This window comes from Plodia interpunctella, chromosome 20 (assembly GCF_027563975.2).
Source record: "Plodia interpunctella isolate USDA-ARS_2022_Savannah chromosome 20, ilPloInte3.2, whole genome shotgun sequence".
Classification (NCBI taxonomy): domain Eukaryota; kingdom Metazoa; phylum Arthropoda; class Insecta; order Lepidoptera; family Pyralidae; genus Plodia; species Plodia interpunctella.
The window spans coordinates 5163438-5181825 of record NC_071313.1 but is presented as its reverse complement, the minus strand read 5'-3'; the positions used below and the strand labels follow the sequence as shown (position 1 = coordinate 5181825).

The following is an 18388-nucleotide window of genomic DNA, read 5'->3' as shown; positions in this document are numbered from 1 at the left end:
GAAATAAGTTGAGTACCAACATTCGAAAATAACAAGCTTAGTGCGCTTTACACTTGTTTCCATTTCCTTCACGTGAATAGGATTGAGTCTGTGACAAGTTTTATGATGATTTTTAGAAATCGGTAAATGAACGCAACTTTACGTCTATCTATTTACCAAAATATGTCAAATGACCTTGCCAGTTTGTAAACAATACCTTGAAAGAACACAAAACATAATTTTCCTTGTGGTTTAAATCTTAGCCTTTTATCTCAATTTCGTATTTTATTTTGGTTTTTTAAGTTGTAAAACGAGATTCAAAAAGGTAAAAAATGAATATCGATTTCGAAGAAATGGCTGTATTGGAAGAGGAATCCCAAAATGTGAGTACATTGTTTTCTTTGTTTGACACGCTTTATTAATTCTGTTTTTCATTTGTTAGGCAGGTATGTTTTACGAAGCAAAAAATTGTTACAACATTAACATTATATCACTTCCGTATTTTGTACGTACCCATGTCCTACCTTGTTTTTATAATGTCACTTTTCCTTGAGTCATTGAAGACAGTAAGTTCATTGCTCAATGATATGAAAGATTTCATCAGGTCACGGAGCATTACTTCTTAACTTGGTTATACATATATAAGGACCATATGTACTTACTAGTTAATAGCTGTCTCTTGACAAAAATATTTCCTTTTATTGTCATCATAAAATATAGAAAAGAACTACATAATTACAAGTAAATTTATAGTATTTAGTACTCCACATATCAATATTATTATTGTATGTATTGAATTATTATTATTGAACATAATTGGATGATTTTATGTATCGATGATCACTACAAATTAGTCTTTTACAGCCAATGTTTCATCTGTGGTAGTGAGATGCCTTATTTATCCAACCATAGACATAAACTAGCTCTTTCTCATCTGAGCATTTTCCCAGTTTCTTCCTCTCCCTCTCCCCTTGCTCAGCATCCTAACTCATAACATACCTACTTTTTCTTCTCCACTTTGCACAATCTTCGGCATCCTTAGTAGTCAGACCATTGGAATGCATATCCTATGACATTAACAAAAATATATGTCATAATTGATTAAATATTATTGTTTTATTTAGTCCAGCGTAATGTGACCATTCACATGGGTTATCTTGTTTTGCTTATCACAAGTGTCAAGGCTGGACCTGATTGTTTGTGTGCAACTAGAAAAATCTGTATTTCCTGAAAATGTTAAATAATTAAGCCAACACTGTAAAAAACTATTTAATCGTAAATATATTTTCAATTGAATACTTAAAATAACAATAATAAATTGAGTAGCAATGATAGAAATATTATGATTTTCCATTCTCTAAAATGTCATCATGTGCGCCATCTAGTGCCTTCATCAAAAAGTAGCAATGAGTAATTGCTTACTCAATCAAATGATAGATGGCGTTAATAATATAATACACTATATCGGCCATGATTATGACTAGAAGAGAAGTACATCGCTGGGTATTTCTTTGCGTCAGCTGTGTATCAAGACAGCTGATATAGCAGCAGATCCATACTATCGGCAAACAGTTCGAAGTACATTGCTGGTTTTTCCCTGCGATAAAAAACTCGCTACTTCGTTACAGTGCCGTAACTAGTGTTTTGTGCGCCCTTATGCCAGCTCCACCCTGTCGTCGAACAGTTTGCCAAACATTGTTGGATTTATTTACCGCGTTTTACTAATGTTCACGTATTCGTGTCGACATGTGTCTGAGTTCGGCAACATTGCGGAACTGGCATTAGGTTTTTTGTCCTATATGTACATAGTTGTTAGCTGGTACATTGGCATAGTTATTAGCTGGTACCTACGCACTGGCTTCACTCTAAAAGCTTTTTTAAAAATAAAAATAAAAAATATATTTCATAAATAAAATCTCTTTCATCCGTTACTAACATTCAATATTGTCCACAGTGAGTAATGATATAATTAGAATACAATACTCTTTATTGCACCAAAAGTGAAATATACAAAAAAAGAAACACCTATCACCATACAAAATAAAAAAAGGCACAAAGGCGGACTCTTCCAGTCAACCTTGGGGTGGGAGGAAACGATAATGGAGAGAGGTGTTACAGTACCTATTTTGTATTGGAATAGAAATAACATGCTTATCGATCAAATTTAATGCCACACCCACACTGTTGCCGAACTCAGACACACGTCGACGCGAATGCGTGAACATTGCGTAGTTAGTATGAATGGTTTGTCACGAAAGTTTGGCGACTCACGGCTGGGCATAGACCTCTTCCGCCCTTGCCGCTCCGAGCAGGAGCGTGGCGCGATTTGCCGGCCTGTATAAACAAAATGGAAAAGAAAGATCTTTGACCACGACACGAACTTCCGCCCATAGCGTAAACGCGCGCGGAAGTCACCGAGCGAATGGCTGCGCGGCGTCGTCGTGTGTTTTGTTAAGAGCGGGGGGAATAATAGTACCTACCTAAACAGCGAGCGACGCCACGAAATACATTGGAACCAAAACCCAGGTTTAGCATAAAAATATTGCATTTAATTTTGAAGATTTGGCTATGACTTTACAGCCGACCGCCCGCCTGACGTCAACCCTCTTTGGGTATGCTATTGCTGCCTCTCATTTGTTATGGCCATGAGACTGACAGTTGCCTAGTACGACATTCACGGGAAGATATAAAGTGGTCCCCACATGTCATATAGTGTATTATATTTTTTAATTTTGTTGTTGATTATACCTTCTAGGGAAGGAAGTGTTCGCTTCCTAAGTGTAAACATTCGCTTTGGTACTGGTGTGATACTTTCCTCGATGACTTCATGCCCTTCACAGCAATGAGTCATCGCATCGGAGTATCGTGCGTGACCTAGGACATTAAATGCGTCGTTACCTGAATGACTATATGCACGAATGCATACAGTTTTACTACGCAATTACGAGTGTTCAAGCCCACTCTCAATACGTAGCAGTCTTGCAGCGTAAGTATTAATAAAACGTAACGCATTATCTATATACGTTTTATTTTTAGGGTTCCGTACCTCAAAAGGAAATATCCCTGCTAGAATAACTTCGTTGTTCGTCTCTCAAGCTCTTTTTCTCAGGAACGAACTCTTAGGAAACACCTATTCGGGTCTATTTCCGAGCAAGTAAAGAGTACTTTAGCATAGCAATTAAAAGTTATAGCATAGCAATTAATAATAATAAATATTCTTGTAATTTTAGTAGCTCATAATCTGTCATGGTTTCACGCAAAAATACCCTTACTATTACGTAATAGGTACTCTAGGTTCAACGCAATCTATAACGTGAATATAAAAGGAAGAATATAGGTCGGTGTACAGACATATAATAGCATTTAATAATCACATACTTGAAGTAAACAATGTCAGCTGCTAAAATGCAGCAGACCTCATAATTTCTTGCTTTAATGATTTTACAACGAACGTATCCATAAATGCGTAGAGTGTTCGCTGTTACCAAGTGCAGTCGCGATAAGGTCACTTTGCCCAAGGTGGGGGGACAATGTATGTTTACTAGCATTGCTACACCATTCGCATCGTGCGTTGGTCGCATAGCCTGCGGTTCTCTTGCAACATTCGCCGGCGATTTAAAAAGTTGTTTTTAAAAAAAGAAGAGTGAAATCCGCGCGGTGGCCCGACTCGCGCATCGCTTCGCGCAGAATTCAGTTGGTATCGAGGCAGTAACAGAGACGGTCATCGCGCGCCGTGACTTCCACAAAACGTGAGTTATTTTGCACATTTTAATTGATTCATATGAGAAAAGTTCATTACAATATCGTCATTTTGAACTGTGTAGTGTAGTGTTACATTTGTGTCGAAGTGCGTTGAAGGTAAATTGTTTTAGGATAAGAATTGTCATTTTCTGTTTCTACGCCGCAATTCGCCGGCTTGCGGGAGCCTACGACGCAGTTTGGTTGTATCGCGGTTGTTGCTAACTGAATTAAACTGCGTATATAAGAACTGCATGCGTGATACATTTCTTTTAATACAACGCACCATATGATTTATTATTGGAACTGTGCTATCTTCAAGTGGTCATGGTAAGAAGCCGGTAGATTGAATATTCATGAATATGTAGATTTAAGGACTGCATTCGGTATAGTAATAATCCAATTTGTTTACTGTTTGTCAACTCAAATATTGGTAAACAATGTCTACAAATTACAAAATTTATATTTTGGTTCATAAGAACGTCAAACTTTCCTACTTAGGCACCTAAATTTATAAACTAGTAATCTTATTAGACCGCTGTTAACTTGAGGTAAATCCTACTGATGTAGGTATGTCATGACACTGACCTACTATGAAAGACAAGAAAAATTAAGAGAAGAAAATCATTCATCCGGCACTCTTAGTACCTAGTAAATAAATATTATCAATTCCACTTATTATTTCTAGAATATCAGCCAAATTTTGGTAACAAGTTCGTAATAGGTAGGCGCCATGCAATTTAATTTTATTACTGTTGTTTTGGTTATTTGAACAACGATTTTTTATTTATTATTTCAAATAGTTCAAATAACCAAATATATATATTTTATATATAATTGGTTATTTGAACAAGGTTTTTTATTTGTAGCTTCTAAGTCTCAATTAAATCGCCAAAAGCTTTATCAACTTCAACAAAACCATTCACACGAACATTGTTATATTCTCTTTCTTTGAGAACCTTGCCACCGCGTCACTCCTACGTGGCTTATTATCGTGAATCGATCAACAATTGCATTGTATCTATCTTGGCTTTTGTTCGCTGAAGAACCCATTTCAGTTGCCTAAAAAGAATTTTCTGGCAGGTTATATGATTGTTAAAACTTCGTATTAAAATTTCCATAGAAATGTTTTATTTCCTTACTATAATGATAACTTCTACTACAATATTCATGACCTGGTTACATTTGCATCGAAAAATCATTAAAACCAGGACATGCGTATTTGATGCACCGTGCGCTCATACCTTTATTACATCTATAGGTACCTATAATGAAAACCATAGCAACATTGCACTGGATCGATAGCTCCCGTGTCGTCCAGGGCTTAGCCATTAGCGTCCTAGATATCAATGCACTAGTACGTAGTGTACCGGTATTGCGCAGTTCATTTCCTTTATAAGTCTGCGTCATCTCCTTGAATATCGCGTGAAAACCTCAAATGAAGGCATAAATTGAAGTTTTGTGCATTGCTAGTAATGTTGTGGTTATTGAACGAACAGAGTTCAGATAAACTTGTATGAGCTGTGTTTTATGGCTCGTAAGCGCAAAGTTGAGAAGGTTCGAGATCGTACTTAACTTGAATTCTTGCATGCATGCCCTTTTTCTCTGCTTTATTTTCAAACTAGCGGCTCGCCCCGGCTTCGCTCGGGTACAACCATAATAAAAAGTAGCCTATACTATACTCCTGATGGTTTCGCCTATCTCTGTGCCAAATTTCATCTAAATCGGTCTAGTAGTTTTTAAGTTTATTCATTACGATCAAAAAGAAAACAAAAATATAATTATTTCCTCTTTATAATATTAGTATAGATTAATATGGATGACAAATAAAAAAATGGTGTTCCGAACGTTCCATTTTTAAAAATGGAATTGTTTTTTAATTTTTTGGACACGTTCCTGTATTAGTATTGGTTGCAGGATCCATGTCATTGTACTTTTACAACTGTTTTTATATGCCCCTTTTGCCATGCGTTCGTTGCAAATGGTTTTAAAAATAACTATTTTTATTTTTCGAACCTCTTTTGTAGTATCTGATAGGCAGAATAAATATTTTTGTCCGTTTTTGTACCATTTCAACTTCTGTGTACATTTTATTAGGTACTTGCTCTATTTGACTATTATCATCCTAAATTAGTTTCATATAGAGTAGTATTTCTTTTAAGTTGTTTAAGTTTTAAGACTAATTGAAATCAACTAGAGAAGCACCTATTTACTTTGTATCTAGTTAGTTACCTATTTAGCTTGTTTACAAAATTCGGCAATCTCTCTCAGGATGATATTTAAAATTGTTTTGACGCAGTAATATGATATGATCTATATAAAACTCTGGTACTTCATTTGAGTTTTAAATTTTCCTTGTACATTTTAACAAAACTTGATACTAACGGTCAGGCTACGTCCAAAAATATAATCACTTACATAACCATATGTTTCTTTAATACGGTCCGCTTGACAAAACCAATGTTTTTATAGTTCTGTCAATGGAAAGTCTGTCTCATGCTGTTGATGTTATGGTTTAATATTGAATGGATGTTGCTCTCGAATGTGCGTATGGAACAGAATGCTGCCGATGAGCCTCCGAAGTCAACGAACTTCTTTCGCGTGGAATCTTTTGTTCCAGTGACATCTTATTGGGTTTGGGAAAATGGCGTCTCAGACATATAACTGCGCCTCATTTTGGGAAGCTATAGGTAACAAACAAGGGAATTAACGTTGAAGGTTATATGGGGCAAGCTTTATTCTAAAGTACATATTATTATGGTGTGGGCACGTTATGACAAGGGACAACAACGTTGTAAGAAAGGAAAATAATTTGAAATTAAATGTATTTGTGATAGGAACAAACTTTCAACGTCCATTCTGAAAAATGGGTCATAAAATGTCTTTAAGTTGATCTAAAAATAAAATAATTAAAAAACTATACACACTACAGTATATTAAAATTTCATCAAAATTTAAATAGTGGTTTAGCTAAAGCCCCAGATACACTCGCCCAAACCGTCTGCGGACACCGCGATACAGGTTCATGGTTTCTCGTAATCAATATATATAATAAAACAGAAGAAAAATAAATTGTACATTGAATATATTTACATAAAAATAAAATTTGGCGATAGAGTCATAATAATAGAGTAAGAATTTGAAAAAAATCTGCCTGTCGGATCGGAAATCGGAACTGCTGGACGGATTCGCATTAAACTTTTTTGTTATATGCCTGGGTATATAAGGTATTGATTTTGAAAACTGTAGGAAACATAGAAATGAATGAAACATAGAATGATGATTTGATAAACTATAGGAAATATAGAAATGACGCCTTAGCAAAAGTTGTTTAGCCTGAGGTGCATTTTCTGTTGAGGTATAAAAATCGAAGATCTGGAACTAAAGTATAGGAAATATAGAAATGACGACTTAACAAAAATTGTTCAGTCTGATGAGCATTTTCTGTTGAAGTATAAAAATGGAAGATCTGGAACACCTGATGTAGACCTATGATGGTCTGGCTAAACTATAGGAAATATAGAAATAACGCCTTAATAAAAGTTGTTCAGGCTGAAGAGCATTTCCTGTTTAAAAATTGAAGATCTAGAACACCTGAGGAAGAGCCATAATGGTCCAGCTAAACTATAGGAAATATGGAAATGACGCCTTAACAAATGTTTTTAAATCCGATGGCCAACTTTATGCGACTTTCGTCGGAGTGAATAACTCTTCAAGTCTTTTTATATTGGCTCCCGAAGGAAGGATCTCCAATATAGTATTTAAATATTTTTTTAAATCTCTAATCATTTTGACTCCTCACCAAAAATACTTCGGTCACGCGAACGAAGTGGCGGGCATCAGTTAGTCATACAATAGGTGTAAAAATACAGACAACATAGGCTTGCAAACTGTTGAGGCATTTAATTTACATGCACGAAAAATCCATAAAGATAGATAAATTACAGACGAATAGATACATATGTATATTGTAGGTAGAATACAAAATTCTAAGTATATTGGCTGGAAGAGAGGCATCATGGGATAACACTGCACGTGGCCTTTAACTTTTTTAATTACTGATTTCTTTTTGTTATGTTAGCTATACAAATTTTACAAAGAGGTAATCGTTTATGAGTTTGTATGTTTGAGGCGGGTAATCTCCGAAACTACCCAAACGATTTAAAAAATTATTTCACCATTAGAAAGGTACATTATGCAAGATTCCTATAAGCTATACTTTATCTCAAAATTCCCACGGGAGCGAAGCCCCGGGCAACATCTAGTATGCAGTAAAGTTATTCAAGGCCTACACTAACTCGTCATAAGAGTACGGGGACTCAAACGCTCCTTTTTTAACCTTGAACTCAACTTCTGCTGTGAGGGGTTGCAATGGTTCAAGGGCAGGGAGGGCAAGGACTAATTTGACTGGCTTCTGACGATTTACATTTGGGAGAGAAATACAGATTATAAACGCTAACGTTTCCCTATTTTACGGCATTTATTTGAATTTTCATTTCTAACCGTGAAGTCTATTTTTTACAATTTCTCGATATGGTCTGTTACTGAATGGGTTACCAACATGGATTAAAAGGCTTGCACACCATAAACAGCAACTGCTACTGGACGAAGTGGGACCGACACACATGTATACAGGATAGTTATTTATCAAACTCGGTGGTGTACTGCGTGTGGAGTGGGTGGATCGCTCCCGACATTCCATAATGTATTCATTTTGGAATTTGTATGAGACCTAGCGGGGTTAGGGCCGTGTCAAGCAGCCTGTGTTTCGTGCAGGCCAAAATATAGACCAATTGACATAGCGCTATCACAAGCAGTTGGATTTGGAGATCTGTATATAATTTATTTGTTGTGTCATAATTTTATTTTTCTCTATTTCAGGAGTCCCTCGGAGGCGGGGTGTTTGGGTCTGTGGGGGCGGGGCCGGAGGGGGGAGAGCGTCGCGAGGGGGGGAAACGTGGACGCCGTCCTGGCAGAAAAGCGCAGCTTGACAAACAAGATATGAAGGCCAAGCTAGGTGTGTATATATTATTTTTTTTAATTATTATTTATTGGTGGTACTTTTATCAATAAATACGAAGAACCCATAACCATTATTTCTGACTAGCTGCTGTTTACCTTATTATGTGTTTTCATCTCCGTGGCCAAGTGATAATCCCACCAGTCGAGCCGGTCGAGCCGGTCAGATAATCCCACTTCTGTCTGTAGAAATGATGCCACTTCTGATCTGTGTACAAAGATGAAAGAGCTAATAGAAACTAGCATTCGCATATTTTTACCTCGAAGCAAAAACAATTTAAAAAAGCCTTACTGCCAATGCCCTAGCTCTCAGCTCCGGCGCACTACTACTGTTTTGATTTTGTTTACAGAGCGCAGTCGCCAGTCGGCGCGCGAGTGCCGCGCACGCAAGAAGCTCCGCTACCAGTACCTGGAGGAGCTCGTCGCGGACCGGGAGCGCTCTGTCATTGCCTTGAGGAAGGAACTGGACAAGGTGGTTCATTCATTTACTCACTCACTCAGTATCTATTTGTGGAAATATAAATCATTATCGAACGAATATCCGTATTATAACGTCTTTGTATAATTTAATTCATTCATTCACACGTTCATTCATTCGTTCCGTATGTGCGAGTGTAAGCCTTCCTCAGGAATCAGTTGTATTGGCGAAAAACGTACAAAAACCCGCCCGGATTTTTTTTTTCCTTTCATACAGACAGACGCGACAGTTTTTAGGTGGACCTATTTTATTTATATTTGCACAACAGATATGAATTATTCTTTCGTCTCTTTCTCACTTAGCGTTTTCTAAGTTCCGGTCTCACTCGGACTATTCTGTTATAATGGCGCCAAAACTATATGAATTACGATTTTATCAGTTTAGAAACTTCATGTTTTAATCGCATAATTTTTTATAATTGTTATCAATACGCGTGGGTGAGCTGATATTGTCACTTGTACTGATGTTTATATTTTTATCGTATTTATCTTATCTATCGTGCAAAGATATGCCTACTCAATTGTTATTGCAAGTTTAATGTCTACATAGTTTTTTCGCACTTAGATGTAATATGCGTTAGGTACTTTAATTTATATAATACACAAGTTGTGGACTGCCTATATAAATTTCCACTCTTCCAACTATATTCACCCTAAAAGTTACCTCAATCAAGCAAAAAACAAGGACAAACAGGCACACTTTAACATTTATAATATCTATACTTTAATATTATATTTTTCCGTCTGTCAGGAATGCGTAGAAGTATCAAGTTAAAATTTATATCAAACTAGCGACCCGCCCCGGCTTCGCACGAGTAATATTATGCATCTTAATGATACGGTCTTTTTAAGCAAAAACGACAATCCTTAACGACGTTTGGACTTTGTTATGGGTGTATCGTAAACCCCGTGCACATACGAAATGGTGAGACAAGGTCCAAGGCAGATCCACTATGCGAAGTTTCAAGTAAATATTAACATTACTTATAGAGTATTTGCTTACAAATATTATTTTTCCAGTATTATAAATGGAATCTGGAGTTAGACCAGGGTCGTATACCAGAGGGGCTGGACGCCATGCTGCAGGAGTTGGGAATGGTGAAACAGGAAGATGCGAAACCTTTTTAAAATAGCTTTTTTTTTTCATGTCACTTAGCATATGTTGATGTCTTGTAAAAAATATATTTCCGTAACATTGCCATGGTATTTGATGATTTCTTTTTCGTTTCACAATACTTTGTTAAAATGTACGTATCCTATATGTATGTATATGTATGTATCCTATACGTTTAAGTTTTTTTTTTGAAACATTCAATGTTTTAATTAAAACCTTAGTTCATTCATACATTGATGATTAAAACAATATGTTTCCGTAGTATTGCCATGGTAATATTTTAAATATTTTAGATTTTTGCAATTTTATATTTCATTTGACAAAACTTTGTTTTTTTTTTTGCCCAATTCAAAAACCCCATTTATTTTAGATAAATCTTTTTTTGTAACCCATTAATATTAGTTTTTTAATAGTAAGATCATTTTTGAAGTTTTAAATATGCGTGTTAAATTTTAATAGATGTTTGTAATTTATATAGAAATTCCTACTTAATAATAGATTTGATATATCCTAAATTTTGAACAACCCACTTTATTATAATTTAATGATTTTATATTTTTTTGCAAATATTCTGTATATTTTTGGAAAAATCATATTATGGTTACTTTACAATTTCTGTTTTGGTTAATATTTGTCAGATGTGTACGCTAGTTTTTAGTTTTAAGGATGTAAATGTCATTTAATTATCCATATATCTATGTTTTGTGTTTTGTTTTTTCTTATCGATATAAGTATCATGTTATGTTTTGAGAAAAAAGAGCTTTTTGTTAAGTTATATACACATAAGGTATAAGATGCCATTTGTTTTAAGTTTAAGAATAAAATTAGGAGCAGTTCTTATACTTTAAAAAACCACACGATACTTTACATGTTTGACTTTTACCTATTTTCTAATATTCGTATAGTAAGTAGTTCTCAAATACAGGTAACAAAAAACTATTTTTTTAATTATCCTCAAAGAGGGTCTAAAATATTTTTTTAATATTATTTTTATATTCGTAACAATATCATTAGTTTAAGATTTTTTTTATATTAACAGCGTATCTAATAATTGATGTTATCGCATTTCAAAAATATATTTACGTAAACGTAAAATATGTTAACTTAAAATTTGATAAATTTTACTTTCAGGCCTATTAAAATTCGATTTTATCAATGACTGAAGTAACAGCAAAACTCGCCCTAAAATTACTTCTGTGACTGTAAAAATGAATAAATTGGTTGTTTATTTCCACATGATATTTTGCATTCACGTACGTTTTTAGTACAAACTTATACAGACGTGACTTTTTAAACATCATTAAGTGATTTATGATTATTGTGTTTGAGTAATGCGCTAATTCATATTACAACGATTATAGTAAATTATATTATAACCTTGATTCCAACAATAAACTTACCACACATCTAATCGTGTCCCTCAAGTATCGCACTAATCGTGTCCCTCAAGTATCGCAGTCTTCTCGTCTCTGGTCTACAAAAAATACCACAAAAAGATCGTATTTTTATGATGTCATTTTTTATTTCACCATCAAATATTTTATAAGTTTTGCGATATTAAAATAAAACTGAAGATTTTACTGGTGTTTACAAATTCACCTGTATATGTACTAAAAACTTCGCAAATATGTAGAACTACCTATATGTAAATCTACACTAAATTACTTATATTTTATAGCATTATAATACTAAGCTAAGGTTAAGGTTGACAAATATTTATAACAACTATATGACGTAAAACACTAGTTGTATATAGTAAATAAGCATAAAAACTAATTTAACTATTACAATTTGTTTGTCATGCGCACTTCGACATTCATAAAAAGTTTAATAGTATTTTAAGCTTATTTGAGTTAAATACTTCAGGATAAAATATGTTAAAAGTGTTGATTAGCGAAATAATTATATTTAGTGTCGATTTAATAAAAATCTACATATTATCATAACATTCTAAAAATGGACAAGAGAAACCACAGTTGAAAAAATTTTGAGCTCTGTGTTTTAGAACACAAAGTTGATATTTATTTGTAATGATCACGCAACATTAGACTCTTAATTTCAATGGTGTGTGCTGTATTAGGTTTACAACGTACTCATAGGTACTAACACATTGGCACATCCATGTTACATGAATATAAATACCGAAATATAAGTAAGATTTTGTATTAAATGATATCCATATGAAGCCAGCAAAGCAAACAAATTGTAATTATATAGCATATTTTGTTGTAAACCATAATATATAGTGTTATGTTTAATTTGTCACTAGATGGCATACTCGTCAACGAAGTGATATTTTAGCTTGTTCTTTTATTTCCGCTTATTATGTATTGCGATTATAAAAAACTTAATCCTATCATTTGTATTCATAATAGATGATTTTCTGAGACATATTAAATTAAACAACTGGGTGCTTAAAAATAATAATTTTGGGTGTATGTTTGTGATATAATTTCTTTTCTTATTAAAGTTTTTTTTATATTGTTTGCACTTCCTACGTTCAATTATTAGTTATAGCTTGAGGTTTAAGTTTTCAAATCATTTTAGATTAATTTGCTGATTTCAAATTTATTTAGTTAGGTCATAGTGTAGATATTGCTATTCCTGTCGGCATTCCGCCTCGTTCATTTATTGTTTTATTGTTTGTGTTGATAAATGTTTTATGTGTGAATTTTTCGAAATATTTTTTTCTTTGTACGAATAATTTTTATCAGTAAATTTCGTTGTATAAAAATAATTCATTTTATTGCTGAGAAAATGTATTTTCTCTCGTCACACTATCTTCATATTGCATTTTATTGTAATGACAACTTAAAGCAATAAAGTACAATATAAAGGATAAAAACTAAATACTAACACAACCAACTAAAATCCACCTCAAATAAATATAAGGATTATGTTCAAATATTTATTTGGAATAACTGTTTTCTGAATTTATAAAGCGGGTAAAGACTTATGACGTCAATGGCTGCGAATGCGAAAAAGGATGATTTCGCTCACAACCTCTCGCTCTGTTTCGCGCCATAAGCCTGTTTGTCATTTTAAACAAAACACGCAATTTAATCACATATATAATGAAGTAATAATATTATTATATCAAGTTACACTGACCAACAACAGTTAACAAATGAAAATGGATATATAAAAATCAGTCCAAATAAACATTTGGATATAATAATCATTTTTGAACCTTTTGCGATGATACTACATTTTGTTGATAAATCATACCTATTTTATCTAATTTTATAGTAAAAAAGTTTGCGAAATAAGCATTAAAAATGTTATATATTTTTTAATGTTATATATTATTTCAAAATACCTACCTAAAATTATATCTCTTAGGTAACTCTTGCTTAAGTAAGGCATGTTGAAGAGGCAGTCAATACACTAAATTAAATCAACCAAATGTAGTCTCAGCATTGGGTACTAGGTATTAAGTGATTTATGTATCATATAAGATTTTATAAAATATATGTAACTACAAAAAGGCGCTAAATAATTATGAACATTTTTATAGGCATAGTATATTCTTAGGGTATAAAATATAAAAATTATCTTATATTATCCGTTTGCGTGGATACTGCGATTTGTCGATTTATCCAAGATTTTGTTATTATCTTTTGTAATGAAAAAAATCTAACGAGAACTGACAGTGCCTGCAATTTTTTAATAAAAAAATAATTTCTTTTCTTTGCTTTTAAATAAATAAAATATTAGATTGTCAATGTATCAGATAAAATAATAGATTTTTAAATTAACAGATTAACCGTATAAGTACAAGTTTTTTTTTTATATAATTGATATTAAATTGAAAGATATTGATATGATATTAAATTCTGATAAAAAAATATATAAATTTTTATATTATGACAGACCAAAAAAAATGTTAAGCTAATTTATGTGGTCCATACATATTTGTAATTCTAATTTGGATTTAAATATTGGCAAATCTACAAAATGTAATATATAATTATTAAGTAATTTATGATCATAACAAAAAATAATACAGTTATTAAAGTAAATATAATATAATTTTATAGTAAACGAGTGAAATGGATCAACAGTAATCATAGTATGTACATATAAAATATTAGTCGATATTTTTAAATAAATATCATAAGGTAGTATGTAGGAAAATTCTATAATTATATTTTGAAAGCAAAAACAAAAAAAATGAGGCACAAAGTACCTCAAAAAAAAAACTAAACCATTATAATTTAAAAAAATATTTGTCGATCTAGTTTACAATTTTGTTTTATGAATATTAACATTATTGAATATTATGATTTTATAAATACAATGTTCAATGATTCGTTCGGGGCTTCGTTCGTTCCCTTGGGAATTTCGAGATAAAAAGTAGCCTATGTATTATTCCAGGTTATATTCAATCCGTGTATCAAATTTCATAACAATCGGTCTAGTAGATTTTGCGTGTAAGAGTAACATCCTCACAAACTTTCGCATTTATAATATCAGTAGGATTATCCCTCCTTTTTTCGTATACATATTATTATCGCCAAAACTGAACGAAGTTTCGTGAACAACATAACATTAATATTATTATTTTTACTATTTCTAAGACCAGAATACTATTATTTATATATCTTGTGAATATGATTAAGTTGACTGAAAAATATTTGTGGAAGTATATGGACTACGTTTGAATTTGTTTAAAGTTATGAATCATTTGATTTTGAAAAGAGTTTCTATGAACTATAAATATGTCGTTAATGTAACGCTAGCCTATACTATTATTATAAGAGGTAAGCGTTTGTGAGTTTGTATGTTTGAGACGGGTAATCTCCGAAACTACCGAGCCGATTTAAAAAATTCTTTCACCATTTAGATAGGTCCATTATCCAACATTGGCTATAAGCTATATTGTATCTCAAAATTCCTACGGGAGCGAAGCCCCGGGCAACATCTAATAAATTATAGTATTATGTATATATATTTTTCTGAAGAAATATTTAGCACATATTATAATAAAAATAGTAATCATATTTAATTTCTAGATTACCCAGCAGTTGGTTGAAGTTGGCTTAAAATAATGATGATAATTCCTTGATTATAAAACATTATGTAGTAATAAACAGTTAGTTGGGCGCCATTATTATAGTTTCAATAAAAGGCATTGTGAAGTTATTGATCCCAGTGATAGTTAAGGATATTTCAAACTAAATGTTTGAATAGGATAGGAAATGTATAATAAGGTAGATATATATGAGTTTAGTATAATTGCATAGTATTAAAGTAACGTGCGTGCGTCTGCCTGCATCAGCCTAAAATATGTTTAGGTACTTAAGCTTAAGAAATTATTACTATATTAATATAAGGTCCATGTATTGAATTTAAAATTTGACTTTTTCACATTTTTACTGTACTTAATTATGTTTTTTAAAAATTGATTCTTAGTTTTTAAATAACCACCATATTAATTTCAATAATAGTAACTTCGTGTTTAAGCAAATAAAATCTTTATCCATACGGTTAAAACAAAAAATGAATGTCATTTAGTCCGTTTCTTACCGCCGCTCATTACTCCTGCTGTTAGAAAACGAATGTCACTATTATTTCATTAAATCACTATTTATTCAAATCAAAAATTCGTTATTTTCTCTACAATCTTAACATGGTATAATCTAGATATGTTACACATATATATATATATATATATATATAAGTAAGGCCTAGATCCTACTAAAATACGCATTGTTACCAATAGGTATATTTATAAACAATTTTTGAAGATACCTAGTTACTATACTTCATTTATTTTATAAATTTTATTACTTGATTTATATCAGTTATCATTGTTTTTTTCTGTATAAATATTTTAGCTATCCTACCGTATAATAGATAAGTTAATCAATACAGGGTGATTTCTTATACATTAGCAATATTTACTTTCGTATGGAAGCCACCTTGAAATCGCGAAAAAAAAACCACCTGATCCATTCATTTTCCACCAGTTAGGTATTTAATTTCGTATAGAATAGATGATTTTTTTTGGATCACGATTTCGGAGTTACTCCCTCCCATACTAAAAGTTGTTCCGAATCATGGACTGAGCATGTAGACAAAATATTGCCAATAAATAAAAAGTCACCCTGTATACTATGTCAGATCACGCGACAGTCCCATGGAAGGCGCGAATGACAATAATAGCCTTAAGATTGGTATTGGCCACAGCCATATCGTGTAGTAGTTTTAGATAATATTTAAGTATATTGAAAATAGGGCACTTAATATTGTATATAATAGTGCGACGAGAATATGCTATGTGAAGAATCGTATTAGATATAAGAATAAATAGTTATGCGCCACAATCTGATGGCTGTAAGTAAACTATAATATTAGGTAGATCTTTTAATACAAGGCTACCACGGGAACGACGTACGATTTTTTTATGCAACAGAATGATTAGTAACATACATATTAAATGGTATATGGTGTCATGTAAAACAAATAATATATTGTCATTCGAAATTATTTCAAAATGTACTTAATACACTTAGATGTAAACGTCGTTTGTAGATTAATTAATTATTATGAAAATATGATAAATAAAAGAAGAAAACTGGAATTTCCCCGCTTGGGACACAAGTGGTAAAACACCAGTTGTGCCCCAGCCCCATTCATATTTATTATCGGCTCGGCTAAAATATAGCCTATGTTACTCCTAAAACTTGCAACAACGAAATCTCTGGAAAAAATAACACCTGATATCATTTTCTTTAATATAGGTAGATGTAAGATAGGTATTTGATTTAGGTAATATACTTATGTTTTTTTTTTCATAAAATATGTTTTATTAACGACACTGATTGCATAAAAAAATATTGTAAAGTGTCCTGTATATTTAGTTCGAAGTAGTTTTTAGCGCGCATTTAGGTATTTGAGAAAATTGCAAAAATTTGTGGAAATAAATAACTATGTGTTAATAGGCTCTAGCATAGGGTAATAGAAATTTATGGAACACATAAATGGAAGTGTGCTGGGCCCATAACCTGTAATAAAACGAGAGGATAGTTTTCACAGAATAAATTTACTTCTTGAAACCATAAACGGACATCAACATTGTAATAGATGGCGCTAGTAAACACATTACGTTACAAGTTTTAATAAACTAATAGAACTGAACGATAAAAGTTTATGGACATAATGAGTACCAATAATAAAAATATTTTTCTGTGTGCTTTTTAAATTAGGTATATATTATTATGTTATATTTCTGAAATGCAATAACATCAACATTACTTAAATGTCGCAGCCATCTGATTAAATCAGTTATTTTTGGAAGGCCGTAGCCTTTCAATTAAATGGCTGCGACTAAACATTTGGTAGGCTTTACAAGGTAATCTAATTATTTAAGCTGTATTTTTAAGTTACATTTGATGTTTTGTTTGTCTGTTTTTTTTAAATAACGGTTTTGATGATGACTCTTATTAGTTTTATGTTATAACTTTTACAATTACATTTTATTTAGAAGTTACATGTATATCATGTGTCTTTATTTTTGTTTTGTTTTAATTTTTTTTTAGTACTTTTGTTTATTGATACAAATTTATATCATAAGCATTGGTGTCCGAGTTATAAAACTAGGTGTTTCGTAACCATATAAATATAAAACCATCTGTATTTATTTTGTCTTTTATTCAAACTGTTTCCTTACAATCTGTGCGGGAATAGGATTTTTAAAATTTCCAATTTATTTTTTTTTTGTTAAGACATAATTACCTAGTACCAATAAGGGGGGAACTAAAAAAATCGGCGAAGAACCGATATAAATATGTACAGAGCTCAAAATGTTTTTGCTGCAATATGATACCCATAACACGTCGCTGGCGAGTCAAAAGAAGAATAATTATAGTGACGTTCCAAGTGAAAAGTTACCTTAAAACGCGAATTATAATTAAAGAAATGAGAAAGCCAGTCTTTTTTCGTGAAACATCATAAATATACTTAACTAGCGACCCGTCTCGACTTCGCTCTGGTAAAAACAAATATACCTAAACTTTCTTCAAGAATCACAGTATCTATGAAAACCGTATAAAAATC

The 18388-nt window shown here is 32.2% G+C and overlaps 1 protein-coding gene across 1 annotated transcript; it reads left to right on the top strand.

Annotated features, from left to right (window-relative positions):
- Nucleotides 1-143: 143 nt before the first annotated feature.
- On the top strand, nt 144-17972 carry REPTOR-BP (REPTOR-binding partner). The gene is made up of 4 exons (XM_053760264.2): nt 144-362; nt 8599-8734; nt 9087-9208; nt 10234-17972. Exons 1-4 carry the CDS (start codon nt 312-314, stop codon nt 10339-10341), a joined length of 417 nt encoding a protein of 138 aa, XP_053616239.1. The 5' UTR covers nt 144-311; the 3' UTR covers nt 10342-17972.
- The last annotated feature ends 416 nt before the right edge of the window (nt 17973-18388 follow it).

What these genes read in the sequence shown, in the direction of transcription:
- REPTOR-BP (XM_053760264.2), top strand. Translation starts at nt 312, where the DNA reads ATGAATATCGATTTCGAAGAAATGGCTGTATTGGAAGAGGAATCCCAA. An exon ending in AGATATGAAGGCCAAGCTAG is followed by an intron (nt 8,735 to 9,086) that starts GTGTGTATATAT and finishes TTTTGTTTACAG; the next exon opens with AGCGCAGTCGCCAGTCGGCG. An exon ending in TGAGGAAGGAACTGGACAAG is followed by an intron (nt 9,209 to 10,233) that starts GTGGTTCATTCA and finishes TTATTTTTCCAG; the next exon opens with TATTATAAATGGAATCTGGA.